The sequence below is a fragment of the Sporobolomyces koalae genome (assembly GCF_050403365.1).
Source record: "Sporobolomyces koalae JCM15063 DNA, S_koalae_JCM15063T_v1_ctg6, whole genome shotgun sequence".
In the NCBI taxonomy this organism is placed as follows: domain Eukaryota; kingdom Fungi; phylum Basidiomycota; class Microbotryomycetes; order Sporidiobolales; family Sporidiobolaceae; genus Sporobolomyces; species Sporobolomyces koalae.
The window spans coordinates 1-13490 of NW_027481765.1; the positions used below are offsets into that span (position 1 = coordinate 1).

A 13490-nucleotide genomic window follows, 5' to 3' on the forward strand; every position below is an offset into this window, starting at 1 on the left:
AAACAACCACCCCCCCCCCCCCCCCCCCCCCCCCCCCCCCCCCCCCCCCCCCCCCCCCCCCCCGGGGGGCCCCCCCCCCCGAAACTCGTACGCGGGTCTCGTTGCGGGAGCCTTGTTGAGGAAGCTGCGGGGCGGAGGAGCCAGACTCCTTCTTGGCAGGTTCGGGAGCTTTGGGGGCTTTGGCGCCCGAGTCAGGCTTGCGGTACTCGGATTTGGGCGCGACCTCTGCCTCCTCCTTCTTGGGTGCAGACTCTTCCTTCTTCTCTTCCTTCTTCTCCTCCTGCTTCGGAGGTGCCGACTCTTCCTTCTTCGGTGCGGCTCCACCCTCGGGAGCTTCTCCCGCTTCGAGCTTGAACAAGTCCTGACCGACCGCGACCGTGTCCTCCTCGTTTGCGAGGAGTTCGGTGATCGTTCCCGCCTTGGGTGCGTTGACCGCTACGTCAATCTTGTCCGTCTCGATGGTGGCGATTTCCTCGTCGGCCTCGACGTAATCGCCTTTTTGTTTGAGCCATTGCTTGAGCGTACCTTCGGTGATCGACTCGGCCATGCTCGGCACCTTGACAATCTCGTCTGCGAGAGTACAACGAGTCAGACCATGAGAACGCGCGGGGCAGGTTGCGCTTGAGAGCGAGCGGGGTCGAGTTTCGGCAAAAGGCGGAGCGGCACGAGAGAGTCAGTTGACGTACCGAGCGATAGGGGAGTCGCATGGAACGAGCGGGTCAAGGCCGGGCTGCAGGGCGCGTCGGCAGAAGAACAGAGTCAGCACAGCATCGCATGGTTGGCGGTAAGCGACGTACAACGACGCGGGAAGGGCCCGGTTGATTCCGAGAACTCGCGCAGGTGCAGCGGCAGCGAGCGGGCGGGCCGCAGCCGAGAGAGCGCGGGCAGAGCGGGAGAGGACCCTGGGTGCTTGGCGAGCGGCAAGCATGGTCAACGAATCGAAGGGATTGTGATTGGAGCAGGAGCAGAGGCAGCGAGATCGAGCGTCTGCTGTGAACCGCGGCCGCTCTCGTCCCGCGTCCCGCGTGCTTCACATTCAGAAATCGCCGCGCAAACATGCAGGCGACCGACGCCTCGTTCGTGCTCGTCGACCACTCGCCTCCGCCGAACCAGGAGCAGCTGCGCGCCCTCGCCGAGTATTTCCCTTCGCTCGCGAAACCATCCACCTTCGCGTTTCACGACGTTGCCGTGCGTGACCGAGTTCGAGCTCGCAGACAGCAGTGTCCCGATGGTAGGCTCTTTGTGGACGAGCTGCTCGCCCTCGCCGGCTTGGATGGTGAGTGGGTCTCGCTTGTCAAGCGCCTTGCGCTGCCGGTGCGGTTGCTCACCTCGTACCCTCGACGCGGCCATGGCCCTTGCGCAGGCCCTGCTTCGTACCCGCCGGAGTCGCCAAATGCCTTTCAATCGACCATTGTCCAAATCCTGGCGTCACCCACCCTCTCGTCACTCAACATCTCGTCCATCCTGTATTACTTCGCACTCGCAACCGCCCCTACAACCGCTGCCGCCTTCGCCGAGAACCGGCTCCTGCCTCCAGAGTTTGCCCTCTCGATTAGGGCATTCCACGCACTCGATCAGGGCCAGTACGACCTCGCGATTCGCCTCCTGAGCGACCCGAGGATCCGCCAGCCCGACTTTGTCACCAAGACGATCACCCTCGTAGCGCAGTGCTCCGAGCCCAAAGAGCGTCACAGACTCGTCCTCGCCTACTGGAGGCTGACTGGGATCCCTTGGCAAAACACCCAAGGCAGACTCGCGGTCGATCAAGCCGAGCTCATCGTGCGGGCCCTGTGCGACCCACAGCGCAAACGTGGCGCACTCGAGGCCTGGGAGCTCGCGAGGACGTGGTCGCAAGAGTCGGAGATCGAGAGACTCATGCGCGCGATCCTCGCCGCTTGTTTCGGAGACAACCACTCTCGGCTTCCGGTACCGCAACACTTGCAGTCGCTGCTCGCGTTTCCGTTCACTCGGCCCGAGATCGCGCTTCTCACGTCGTTTTCACTTTCGCCTCCGTCCTCGCTGCCGACGAACGCCCACTCGCTCGCCGTCGACTGGTTCCTCTCGCTGTTGATCTCGTCCTCGAAGCCGCTCGAAGCGTTGGTGTTTTACCACAAGCTCAAGCACACGGGCAAACTCGAACCTTCCGAGGACCGCGATCGTCTCCTTCGCGCTCTCGAAGACACGCTCACGAAATCGCAAAAGACCTCACTTGCGATCGAGATCGCCGCGCAGTCTGCAAACGTCGCGGCTAAACCGACGGCCGCAGCGCAACCTACCGCGTCGTCGTCATCGAGTTCGGTTACTCAACCCGCATGGGCACCGCTCCCAGACGCGACTCCTTCGACTCCGAAAGCGGTCCCTCGTACCCTCGCCGCTGCGAGACAGTCGAAACTGCCTCCGCCCGCATCCCCGGCACCCAAACCGACCGACTTGCCCTTATCGGCGAGTCCGTTCGTCAGGAAAGACGCTGCGAGCGGTCAAGGATTGATCAAAGCGCTCAAAGAACAACAACTCGCTTCGAGACAATCGGGATCGCTTGCCGCGACCGCCACTGCGAGTCCGGCGAGGGTCAGATCTGGTACTTTGCCCGTTCCGAGAACGAACGTGACGGATGGTGGATCACAGTACTCGTTCGTTTCGAGGGTTGCGACCGAGACTGGCGGTTCAGGTTCGTTTGCTGGCGGTGAACACGTCAGCACTCCGGTCAAGAGCAAACCGACTCTCGCTGGATTCGGTTCAGTACGTCAACAACCTCAGTCGACTCCGAACCGATTTCCTTCGTCGTCTATGCAAGAGATCGACATGCACGATGATCTTGTATATGAGCAAGCGCAGGACCAGCGTCAGCAAGCAAATGCGCATGACGATGATGAAGAGATGATGCTCGTGCCGGCTTCTTCGACCCCTCCCGCCAAAGTCGAAGCGAACACAGAGGACGATTTCTCTAGACGGATTACTCTCGATCCGGCGATTCAAAAAACGCTCCTTGCCGCTTCGACTTCGAAATTACAACAATCAAACTCGACTCTTGTCGCGACCTCGTCGTCGTCGTCTACTGCGAAATCAACGCAGAGAACTCCGAAGCGTACTCGGGGCACTTCACAAAATCAACGTGGCGACGACAAACGTAGGGCAGTATCGTCCGAACCTGAAGTTTCGCAACGTAACAAACCTAGTTCGAACACGAAGGCCTCCTCTCATCCTCGAGAACCTGCTTCAATCCCACTTCCTCCTGGTGCCTTTCCCGGTAGTTTCGAAGAACAACCTGAAGAGCGCCCATCTTCTTCTTCTTCTTCGAGGAATGGATCTCAAGTACCCCCCGAGATGAAACAAGTTCGAGAATCATCTCGAGCGGTGGTCGGAACCAGGAGATCATCGACTACGAAGAAAGCGAACGATTCGAAATCGGGTTCGAGAAGATCTTCGAGAGCTCGTTCGACTTCGGTCGTACCGCAGCAGGAAGAAGAAGAAGACCACGCGGACGAGGGAGACCAAGACGAGTCGGAGAAAGGTCGAGGCACGAAAGGACAACTGACTCCTCCTCGTCGTCGTCGATCCTCGAGAGCTTCTTCCTTGCAACCTCCCGAGATGTCGGAAGTTTCGAAACCGACGCCGGTTAGGAGAAGTTCGAGACTCAAGAGTGGGAACGCTTCGACTGCAACGGGCAAAAGTGGAGACGGAACGGCACCTCGAAGGTCTACGAGACGGAGTCAGAACGTGATTGAAGAGGAAGAGGACCATGACGACGCAGAGGAAGACGAGTAACTGTTCTTTGTTTTTCTGTTTGCAAGTGCGAAGAGACGAATAAAAAATGACAACAACAAAATTTCGGTCAATTCCTTGAATGTCGAAGCCGGTCTTCATGTCGAGCAAACTTTGATGAGAATATCGAGCTGTTTATCAAAAATATTGAAAATCGAGGAGCGGCGTTCAGTGACCTTTTCCACCCGGATCGTTTTGAGACTGCCTCACCTTGGCGAGCAATCCTTCGACGTGCATCTTTTCTTTCAAAGGGTAGTCGGAATGTTCCCATATTCGCGCGATCTCGACTTTTGCTTCTTGCGCTATTGGAAGGACCGGTACCAGTCCATCATCGATGTGGTTGTCGGAATCGTGCAGACGGACAATCTGGGTGAGCGCAACGGTTGCATGAATCCTGACCTTGTAACTTGGGTCCGAACCGAGGCAGTGTACGAGTTTGGCGTGGAGTTTGACGAAACTGGGCGAAGTGAAGACGAGAGCGTCAAGCTGAGAGAGACTGCTGTTCAGCGCCGTGCATGTGTTCCAACGGACCTGTTTCTGGTAAGGTAGTCAGAAAAGGTGCATCACCACACGAGCACAATGTCCTGTCACGATTGAGGCAATGGAGGGCAGCATGCGAACAGACCTTGGCGGATTTGGACGAGAGCGTCCCAAGGAACGTGTCGAGAATAGTAGAATAGGTGCTGTCGTTGCCTTTGTAGTTTGCCGACATGAGCCTGAGCATCGAGCCTAGTATCCGAAGACAACTGCAGAATATCTGAGTACCACCGAGGATGGGGTCAGTGGGCACCGAGGGGCAGCACGAATATGCGTGTACCTACCCCTTCGTCGACTTTGGGATTGCTCAGCACTATCACAGAGCGATCAATGAGGGCGGTAAAGTCAACATACTTCGCGTGACTGCCAATGCGATGCGGGCCGAGATCATCGTCAGCGAAACCCGAGACGAGGAGGGCTGGCGCCGATCCCAAAAACAACTCACGAAATATCAAGGGTGTCACACGCATTAGCGAGCGCCCAAGTTGAGTCGACGGTTGCTGCAAGTTGAAACTGGTACCCCAAGTCTTGGAAGACTTCCACGATGCCATCATCATCTTCGCTGCCTTGATCGTGGCGTTGTGATTCCTCTTCGCCTTTCATTGTCAATCTTTCCAAGTATCCCACTGTGTCGACGTCAATTTCATTCACGGGATTGTCTGGCGTCGAGGGATCCGCCTTGAACGAAGGTTTCCGCTTGGACGATGAACCAGCTTGGGCGGTAGACTTATTCGGCAGCGTCGATGAATCAGCCGATTTCAGATTGGTCAACTCGATCTTCGTCTTCTGGTTGCGCAGGATCAGACCGATTGCCCGGGTGCCTGCTCGAGCGACTCGATGATCTGAACATGTGGCGGCTGTCCTCGCTTCACTCAGCACGTCCATCACGCCGTGGGTTACGAGGGAAGGGTGATGGAGTGCACGGCAGGCGAGTTCTCGGCAATTCAGGTATCGCGAATAGAGGAGTTGCTGAAGGATCGGCAGGAGCAAATGCATATACGCGTCGCATTTGGGAGTTTCGGAAGGCGACTCTGGGTAGTTGAAGAAGGATATGACGAACGTGGCCTTGGAGGCCTCAGCGAGAGAGTTGGCATCAGCTGCTTTTGATACGACCTCGTCTGTCTCGCTGTCATCGTCTCCGTCGCGCAAGGCCTTGTCGAGCCTCGTTCCGAGGAATCCCAAGGCGGTGCTCCTGAGAGGATAAAAAACCGTATCAGCGCTGGGACCTGTCACATCTCCATAGTTCAGGGACGTACCAGTTCCGCTGAGTGTCCGTAAGGACGATATGGCCGAGCATTGACCAGACAGCAGATTCGACGTTCATGTCGATCTCAGGCTTGAGCAGTTTCTCCATGGAATCCGCAAGCAGAGCGAGATCGAGAGGCTGTTCGCTTGCGGTCATTTTGTAGCGATTGAGCAAGACGCTCAAAGCAGTTACAGCTGCTGCAACGAGGAGATCGTCTGTAGCGACGCTCGTTCACGTCAACCACCTGCATCACCTATTTCGTGATCGCGGAACATACCTGGATACTCTATGTTGTACAGAAGTGCATTGGCGAGAGGACCGACGATTGGACGTTTCATTCGGCCGTAGGGAGAACAGCTTGCGAGGCGGCTCGCGAGCTTCAACAACTTGACACGGCTCTCGCGATCGTCGCGGTCCAGGGTTTTGTCTCGAAAGGGCTGCTGGAGCAGATGAGTGATCGAAATGTGTAGCTCGCTCACGATCTCCCCCATCTTGGTCGAGAGCGAGATGAATGCAGCTTTCGCAGGTCTGATAGGATCGACAGGAAGTGTCAGCGCTATCAGCGTAGCTCACCGTACGGTGCGAGCAGACGCACCTGTCTCGAGCAATCGCAAGGTACGGAGCCGAACCCACGAGCATCGCCTCGAGAGCATCGCAAGCCAGACCGCGAACCTGGGCGTCGAGGTCGCTCTTGACGAGGCCGATCAGGGTCAAACGATTCGGTAGGTAAGGCGAATCGGATAGGAAGTGATGCCAATGTTTGTGCAGGGCTTTCGGGTTGCCCTGTGTATACGAACCACAATCAGACTCGTTCGAAATGCGATTTGAAGCGAAGCAACTTGCCTTTGCGACGCACAGAAGGCAAGTGAGCGACGCGATACGAATCTGTGCCGCTCCGACTCTGCGGATCTAATTGTGAGCGATGGCATGCCAGCCAGCAGCGATTAAAAAAGTCGACTCACTTAGGATTCACGGCTGCTGCTTCTCGCATTGTAGAGTCTCGTTCTGTACTTGGCGTCGGAGAAGTTCCCACAAAGCTGCCCTTGATCTTCTTCTTTTTCGGACTGTTGTTCGGCTGCGCGAACGAGCTCATGACCCCGAACGTGATACCAAGATTGTCGGTGCCTGGCTTTGTCGGTCCATGATAAACCCAAGCAGCGAGCATCGTGACAATCTTGTCGATGATGACAACTGAAAGTCCGGGAACTTTGGCAACTAGCGTGTTGAGCAGTTGGAAGCAATCCCGTACGAGACGGCGCGCAATACCCGGTGCCGTGTAAACCGCCGTCTCGAGAGAGACAAGAGACCGACTTGCAGTCGTGACAATGTCGTTCACGCACGTGAGCAAGGCGGAGGTCGTGGCCATATCGGCATACGTAAGGAGCGCCAAGACCGCTTTCTCTCGGACGAAGAGAGAAGGATCACACAGCGTAGACGTGACGACGTTCAGGATCAACTCGTGCGACTATTCCTCACGGGATCAGTTTGCTGAGAACCTGCCGATTGAGAGTCCGGGGCCGTACCTGAGCGAGATTGGCGGCACGCAGCGCTTGAAGGATCCGAAGTTTATCCTCTTCCGGAGTTGCTTGGTCTCGCAAAGCGGTCGTTAAGATCCGGACAGTCGCATCCTGTGCGACGGATGGCTGGTCGCGAGCGAGCGATTTGCCCTGCGACGAGCGAATACGATTAACAGAGAGCCCTGAAGGTTGTCAGGAGCGACGACTTACGCCGCCGAGCCCAGCTATCCTGACGATGTCGTCCGCCAGGGCTATTGCCGACATCTGGGCGTCTTGAGCGCCAGGAGAACCGAGTCGGACGTCGGGGATGGAGCCAGAGACAGTGGTAAAGATGAGACTAGACGCGTCGCAAGTTCCTACCGTCCACTGTCGCCTGCAGATGGCGCACACCGCGAGTCTGCACGCGGCTGAGCCTGCAGGGTTGGGAACAACGACGGCGGCCACCCTGAACACGGCAGGCTCGGGGGCAGCAGACCCGTGCCGCCCCTCATCGGGATCCGAACCGACCGCAAAGGCACGCGCAACTCGTGAGGAGGACCTTGCGAAGCTGGCCGCAGAACAAGATCTAGACACGCTGCGACGCATGGCGGATGAATCAGGCGGCTTCGAGACGGACGAGCTCAGGAGACTAATCTGGTGCGCCCGCTTGCTCGGCTCTCTCCCGCGTGCAGGGCAAGACATGCTGACGTCCACAGCTGCTCATCAGGCCGCTCCTACTCGGGTGTAGATCTAGCGCGGAGCAGCCCGCGATGGACGAGCTTGCTCCCCGCGAGGACGAACGCCAAGTCAAGCTCGATATCGCTCGCAGCTTCATCAACTATCCGTGCGGTCAGTCACAGCCCCGATCCGTGCTCGTCCGTGCTCTAAACGGATGCCCTGTCATACAGACGTCACCGACCCCGAGCGGGATGCCTTGCGCGTCCGCCTGGAGCGTGCAATCCTGACAGTCCTTCGCAAGCATCCCGCACTGCAATATTTTCAAGGATACCACGACGTACGCTCGATTCGTCCCAGGCTTTTTCTTGCACGGCTGACCCGCCTCTCGCATTCCAACTAGATCGTCTCGATTCTGCTGCTCACTCTCGACGATGACAATCTGTTGGCCCAGACCACCGAGCAGATGAGTCTGCATCGCATCCGTGACAGTATGGGTCCAGGTCTTGAGCCAACGCTTGGATACCTCAAGTGCGTCAAGTCTCGATCTCCGTCGATCGCGACGCCGTTGCGACCCTGACTCTTCTCGCGCACAGGCTCGCCCACCGCCTAATCCAACGTGTCGACCCGCAGATGTACTCGCTTGTGAATCAGGCGGCCGCAATGCCCTTCTTTGCGTTGTCCTGGGCGCTGACCTTGTTCAGCCACGACCTGTACGAAGTTGCTGTCATTGCCCGTTTGTTTGACTTTCTTCTCGCCCACAACCCGGCAATGATCTCGTATTTGGTGGTCGCTGTAAGTCGGCAAGCGTTAGATCGAATTCCCATACCCGAACTGATGGAGTATGCCTGTCTCCGACAGATTCTACTTACGAAAAAAATCGATCTCGTGGAATGTCTCGCGCAAGAAGATAACGACCCCGCGATGGTGCACTCGGTGTTGTCTCAGCTACCCAACATTGTCCTCTCGACTGGTCCATCTGGTCCAGTCCCGGCAAGCGTTGACCCAGCCTCGTCCACTCCCGATGAGCATGAGCGTTGTCATGAACAAACCGGTAACGAGAGCGAAGCCCTGTTCTCGTCCTCCTCCGCATCCGCCTCGAGCGTTTCGCTCGATCTCGCATCCTCTGTCGCCTCCTCCGAGACCCTCGACGAGTCCGTCATCTCGTTGTCCGAAGCGTCTTCCCCGTGGACGAGCGGCTCGACGCTCCGCCGACGGCATGTGAACCGACAAGACCGACTCTCGTTCTCTTCGTTCGATTCGGATCTTCACGCGTTCGACGACTCGATGCTATCGGACCCGGACATGGAACACCCTGCGATCTCTTCGTTCGATCCCCCACCACGACCTGCCTCGTTACTCGGTTCCGACCGCGACTCTTGCGGCGCTACCTCTCCCAAAAGTGCTCGCGAATTTGATTCTCATCACGACGAAGGAGCACGAAAACCACCACGAACGATCTTGGTTCAGGATTTGATCGAATCTGCGCTCGACCTGTCGAGAAGATATCCACTCGTCTCGGAACCGAACGCGAATGCAACCCCAATGTCCTCGATTGCGGTCCTCGACTCTTCCGTCTCGACCCATGTCGACCAAGCCGATGACAACATTGCAGCTCAGTTGACCCTCGCAGCAGACACTATTTTGGGACCCAACAGTTGCGTGTTCACATACTCGCGGTCCCTCACGGGAGATCTCACGGATGTACAAGCCGAGATGATCTGTCGCGACGGAATCGACATTGTTCACCTCGAAGCACTACTACCAGACGCTCCTGAACATGCTCTCGATGACGACGATGACGATGACGATGAAGCATGTGAGGCGGAGGAGGAGGAAGAATTCGAGCTCGTTGGAACGGCACCTTCGGATCCGAAATCGAAACGACGTCGGAGGAGATCTTCACGAGTTCCTCCTTCGGCGTTCAACGGAGCAGGCAAGATCAACTTGGGACCTCACGGGTGGCTCGTCGTGGGAGGAGTCGCGGTCGCCACTGCGGTAGCGTACGGAGTTTACGGTGGTCGGACTGGAGGAGGACCGGCAGGAGTAGGCAGCGTGGGATTCGGATTGGGAACCGGTGGACTTGGACTTCGAACAGGAACGGGGACGACGGCAGTCGCGATGGCGCCTGTCGGCTCGCTATCGGGGACAGGAGTGGCTGCGACGAGTTCGAAGGAGGAAGGAGGGGGAGAAGGGTTGAAAGGATGGGTGAAAGGGACCCTCGAGTTGTAAAAATACTACCTCTTTTCTCTCTTTCGGGGAACAATCTTGTTGTCACGTCTTTGTTGTGCTATCGATATGCGTCTTCTTGTCCGAAGAGAAGGAGGAAAAGGAGGAAATGCGAGAGAAATTGCGGACTAATCGATACATCGCGTCTTTCGGCTCATACTACGCTCTCTAATGTTGTTTCTGACTCGCCCACTTTCCTCATAGTACCCTTCGCTGCTGCTTCATTCGCGCGTGTGCCTCTTGAACCTGTCGGCAACCGGCGGTTCGACCGATTGATCAGTTCAGGTATCCCAAGACCGTCGGCAAAAGGAGAGAGAGAAGGCGTTTGCGTACCATCTGTCTCAGCTGCATGCCCTTGTCGCCGAGTCGCTCGGGTTTCATCCGGAACAGGTACGCATCGAGTCCTCCGACCTTGTCGATCGTTCTGAGCGCACCCGCCGTCACTTTCAACCTCAGTTTTTTGCCAAGCGCGTCACTCCAGAGCGATTTCGAGTGCACGTTGGGCAACCAGGTCCGACGAGTCTTGTTGTTGAACGTCTCGCCAACATTGTTGCCCGACTGGATCGACCGACCATCGTACAGTCCAGTTTGGAGTCGTTTCGGATTGAACGCCGAACGCGACGTGTTTTTCAACAGGGCCAGCGTAGGCTTGAACATGGTGCTCGGCGCGTGAGAGTCGAGTTCCGAGATGAGCGAATCGAGAAGGTTCGCGATTCGAGGCGGGAGGAAGGGAGTGCACGATTGAGAGCGGGTGCAGATGTGCTTAGTATGAACTCGAGAGGCTCAAAGACGCGGATGCGGATAGACGAGAGCAAGCGCGTCGTGAAAGGAGACGGTCAGCGGTCGGAATTTCCTTGGATTTGATCAATTCACCTCTCGGTGCCCGACTCTCGCAGACATGGATGATCAGATCGTCGGTGTTCTCGGTGAGTCTCCTGCGCCTGCTCAAGCTTGAAACAGACCCAATCCGTCGCAGACGAGCCGAGATCCTATCTCGTGTGCGGAGTCGCCTATCGCTCGCCTGCCTCCGCCCTCTTTCTCGTTCGCTTGAGTACGGGTCGTCAACATGGCAAGAGGACGTGATCGCTGCAGCGAGACGAGCGAGGAGACGTTCCACAGCTCATCAGGCTGACGAAAGGACCGGGTTTGACTCGTTCTCCCCCGCAGGCGGAGGCCAACTCGGACGCATGCTGCTCCAGGCCGCGTCGCCGCTCTCGATTCCGGTCGTCGTACTCGACCCGGAAGTGACCGCACCTGCGAAGCAAGTCTCGTCTCCCCACCTGTTCCCCATTTCGGCCTCGTGCTCGAACCCGCTCAAGCACCTCGACGGCGCGTTCACGGAAGCAGCCAAGATTCGCGAGCTCGCGACTCAGGTCGACGTCCTGACCGTCGAGATCGAACACGTCAATGTCGATGCCGTGCAAGAGATCGCAACCGAGTTTGCAACCACCGGAGGAAGGTCCGGCCAGGGCATCAAAGTGTACCCTTCGCCCTCGATCATCCGCACGATCCAGGACAAGTACGCGCAAAAGGTTCACCTCGCTCAACGTGGCGTCCCCGTCGCACCGTTCCTGCCCATCCAAACCGACTCCGCCGCGCCCGTCTCGTCGGACAACCCGTACCAACCGCTCGTTCCTTCCGTCCTCGCCGCCGTCAAGCAGTTCGGTCTTCCCCTCATGCTCAAGTCGAGACACCTCGCGTATGATGGCAAAGGCAACTACCTGTTGCGGGAAGCCGACGCCAATTCGATCCAAGCTGCGCTCGAAGCGCTCATCCCGCAGTCGTCCCTCGCGACATCGATTCGCGCGCTTGGCGACCGCCTCTACGCTGAGAAATTCGCTCCGTTTGTCAAAGAAGTCGCTGTCATGGTCGTGCGCGGCGCTTCGGGCGAGACTCGTGCATACCCGGCGGTCGAGACCATCCATCGCGAGTCCGTCTGCCACATCGTCTACGCACCACTGCGACCCCCTACCGGTCCCGAGTACGGAGTTGGAACCCAGCAGCGAGGTCTGGATGTCAACGCGCACAAGTCGGTCAACGAGCGCGCGCAGGAGGACGCCCAGAAGGCGATCGATGCGCTCGGAGAAGGCGCGGTCGGTGTGTTCGGAGTCGAGATGTTCCTCATGGCAGATGGTGAGACTCTTGCTCTCGCCGGTTTTTCCCGCGAAAGGGCAAACTGACGGGAAAACATTTGTATCCGAATTGACTAGGCTCCCTGCTCCTGAATGAGATTGCGCCGCGACCGCACAACTCTGGACACTACACGATTGAAGCATGCAACCTGTCTCAGTACACGGCGCACCTGTACGCGATCCTCGGATTCCCGCTCCCGCCTCTCAACTTCATCCCTCAATCTGCCGCGATGCTGAACCTCCTCGGATTCTCGTCCGATGCTCGCGCTGATTTCCTGCAACCGAACGGAGTGGTCGCGCGTGCGATCGAGCTTGGAGCGGCCGTGCACCTGTATGGCAAAGCCGGATGTCGCAAAGGTCGCAAAATGGGACACATCACCGTGCTCGGCAATTCGGATGCCGAAGTCAAAGCGCAAATCGAACAACTGTGTGAACTCTTGCCTGGAACGTACGCCGATCCTCGTTCGACTGAACTCGTCACTCCGGAAGCCCCCTTCAACTCGAAGTCTCCGCTCGTCTCGATCGTCATGGGTTCCGATTCCGATTTGCCAACGATGAAACCCGCCGCCGCCATCTTGTCGGCGTTCAAAGTTCCATTCGAACTTTCGATCGTGTCGGCTCACCGTACCGTGTTGAGGATGGAAGAGTTTGCCCACAAGGCTCAAGGTCGAGGAGTGCGAGCGATCATTGCTGGAGCGGGAGGAGCCGCTCATTTGCCTGGAATGGTCGCGAGTTCGACCACGTTGCCCGTGATTGGGGTCCCAGTCAAAGGCAGTGTACTCGATGGAGTCGATTCGCTGCATTCGATCGTCCAAATGCCCGTAAGCGTTTTTTCCCGGCTTCCTCGCAGCAATTCCTCTCGCGAGCGAGTGACTTGATCCTGGTACTGACGTCTGGTTCCTTCATGACTGAAAACGAAAAAGCGTGGTATTCCCGTTGCCACGGTTGGGATCAACAATTCGACCAACGCCGCATTGCTCGCGATCCGAATCCTCGCGACGAGTATCCCTCGACTTCAAACTGAGATTGAACAGTACGCTGAGAGGCTCGAAGAGGAAGTCATGAACAAAGTTGCGAAACTCGAAGAGATCGGATGGGACGAGTACGTCACAAACGTACTCAAAAAGTAGAATTGTTCAATAAAAAGGGGGGAGAACGCTCAAAAGAGATGACACTAGATGAAAGACCTGGTATCCCTACCCATCTTCCCAGCTCTTCGACTGTCCTTTTATGGTTCTCCCTCCTCTTTGCGCTGCCACTCCGTCACATCTTTTTGGAACCTGTATCTTTATCTACTCGAAACCACATTTTGCGCTTGTCGAAAAACCGAAACTGCAAACAGTGCGCAACATCGTCTGACTTTTTTTCTCGCGAGGCTGAAATGGTTCTTTCCTTGACATTCTTTCGCTTTCG

The 13490-nt window shown here is 57.1% G+C and overlaps 6 protein-coding genes across 6 annotated transcripts; 3 read left to right on the forward strand and 3 right to left on the reverse strand.

Annotated features, from left to right (window-relative positions):
* Positions 1-91: 91 nt before the first annotated feature.
* Positions 92-928, reverse strand: JCM15063_003784 (uncharacterized protein; the record flags this gene model as incomplete). Its single annotated transcript, XM_076676828.1, has 3 exons — positions 92-570; positions 687-730; positions 798-928. Coding segments are annotated over 3 exons (654 nt in total), but the record flags the coding sequence as incomplete, so codon positions are not given.
* Positions 929-1056: 128 nt separating this feature from the next.
* JCM15063_003785 (uncharacterized protein) lies at positions 1057-3765 on the forward strand (the record flags this gene model as incomplete). Its single annotated transcript, XM_076676829.1, has 2 exons — positions 1057-1276; positions 1364-3765. 2 exons carry the CDS (start codon positions 1057-1059, stop codon positions 3763-3765), a joined length of 2622 nt encoding a protein of 873 aa, XP_076535811.1.
* A 165-nt stretch (positions 3766-3930) lies between these two features.
* On the reverse strand, positions 3931-7326 carry JCM15063_003786 (uncharacterized protein; the record flags this gene model as incomplete). Its single annotated transcript, XM_076676830.1, has 10 exons — positions 3931-4299; positions 4388-4519; positions 4584-4662; positions 4745-5491; positions 5556-5760; positions 5823-6073; positions 6141-6446; positions 6508-7010; positions 7069-7212; positions 7273-7326. 10 exons carry the CDS (start codon positions 7324-7326, stop codon positions 3931-3933), a joined length of 2790 nt encoding a protein of 929 aa, XP_076535812.1.
* A 115-nt stretch (positions 7327-7441) lies between these two features.
* GYP8 (GTPase-activating protein GYP8) lies at positions 7442-9948 on the forward strand (the record flags this gene model as incomplete). Its single annotated transcript, XM_076676831.1, has 6 exons — positions 7442-7698; positions 7769-7890; positions 7950-8056; positions 8120-8247; positions 8313-8511; positions 8578-9948. The coding sequence occupies 6 exons, from the start codon at positions 7442-7444 to the stop codon at positions 9946-9948; spliced, it is 2184 nt and encodes a 727-aa protein (XP_076535813.1).
* A 273-nt stretch (positions 9949-10221) lies between these two features.
* MRPL24 (mitochondrial 54S ribosomal protein bL28m MRPL24) lies at positions 10222-10602 on the reverse strand (the record flags this gene model as incomplete). Its single annotated transcript, XM_076676832.1, has 1 exon — positions 10222-10602. One exon carries the CDS (start codon positions 10600-10602, stop codon positions 10222-10224), a length of 381 nt encoding a protein of 126 aa, XP_076535814.1.
* Positions 10603-10843: 241 nt separating this feature from the next.
* On the forward strand, positions 10844-13207 carry ADE2 (phosphoribosylaminoimidazole carboxylase ADE2; the record flags this gene model as incomplete). The annotated part of the gene is made up of 4 exons (XM_076676833.1): positions 10844-10871; positions 11113-12078; positions 12156-12898; positions 13001-13207. 4 exons carry the CDS (start codon positions 10844-10846, stop codon positions 13205-13207), a joined length of 1944 nt encoding a protein of 647 aa, XP_076535815.1.
* Between the last annotated feature and the right edge of the window lie 283 nt (positions 13208-13490).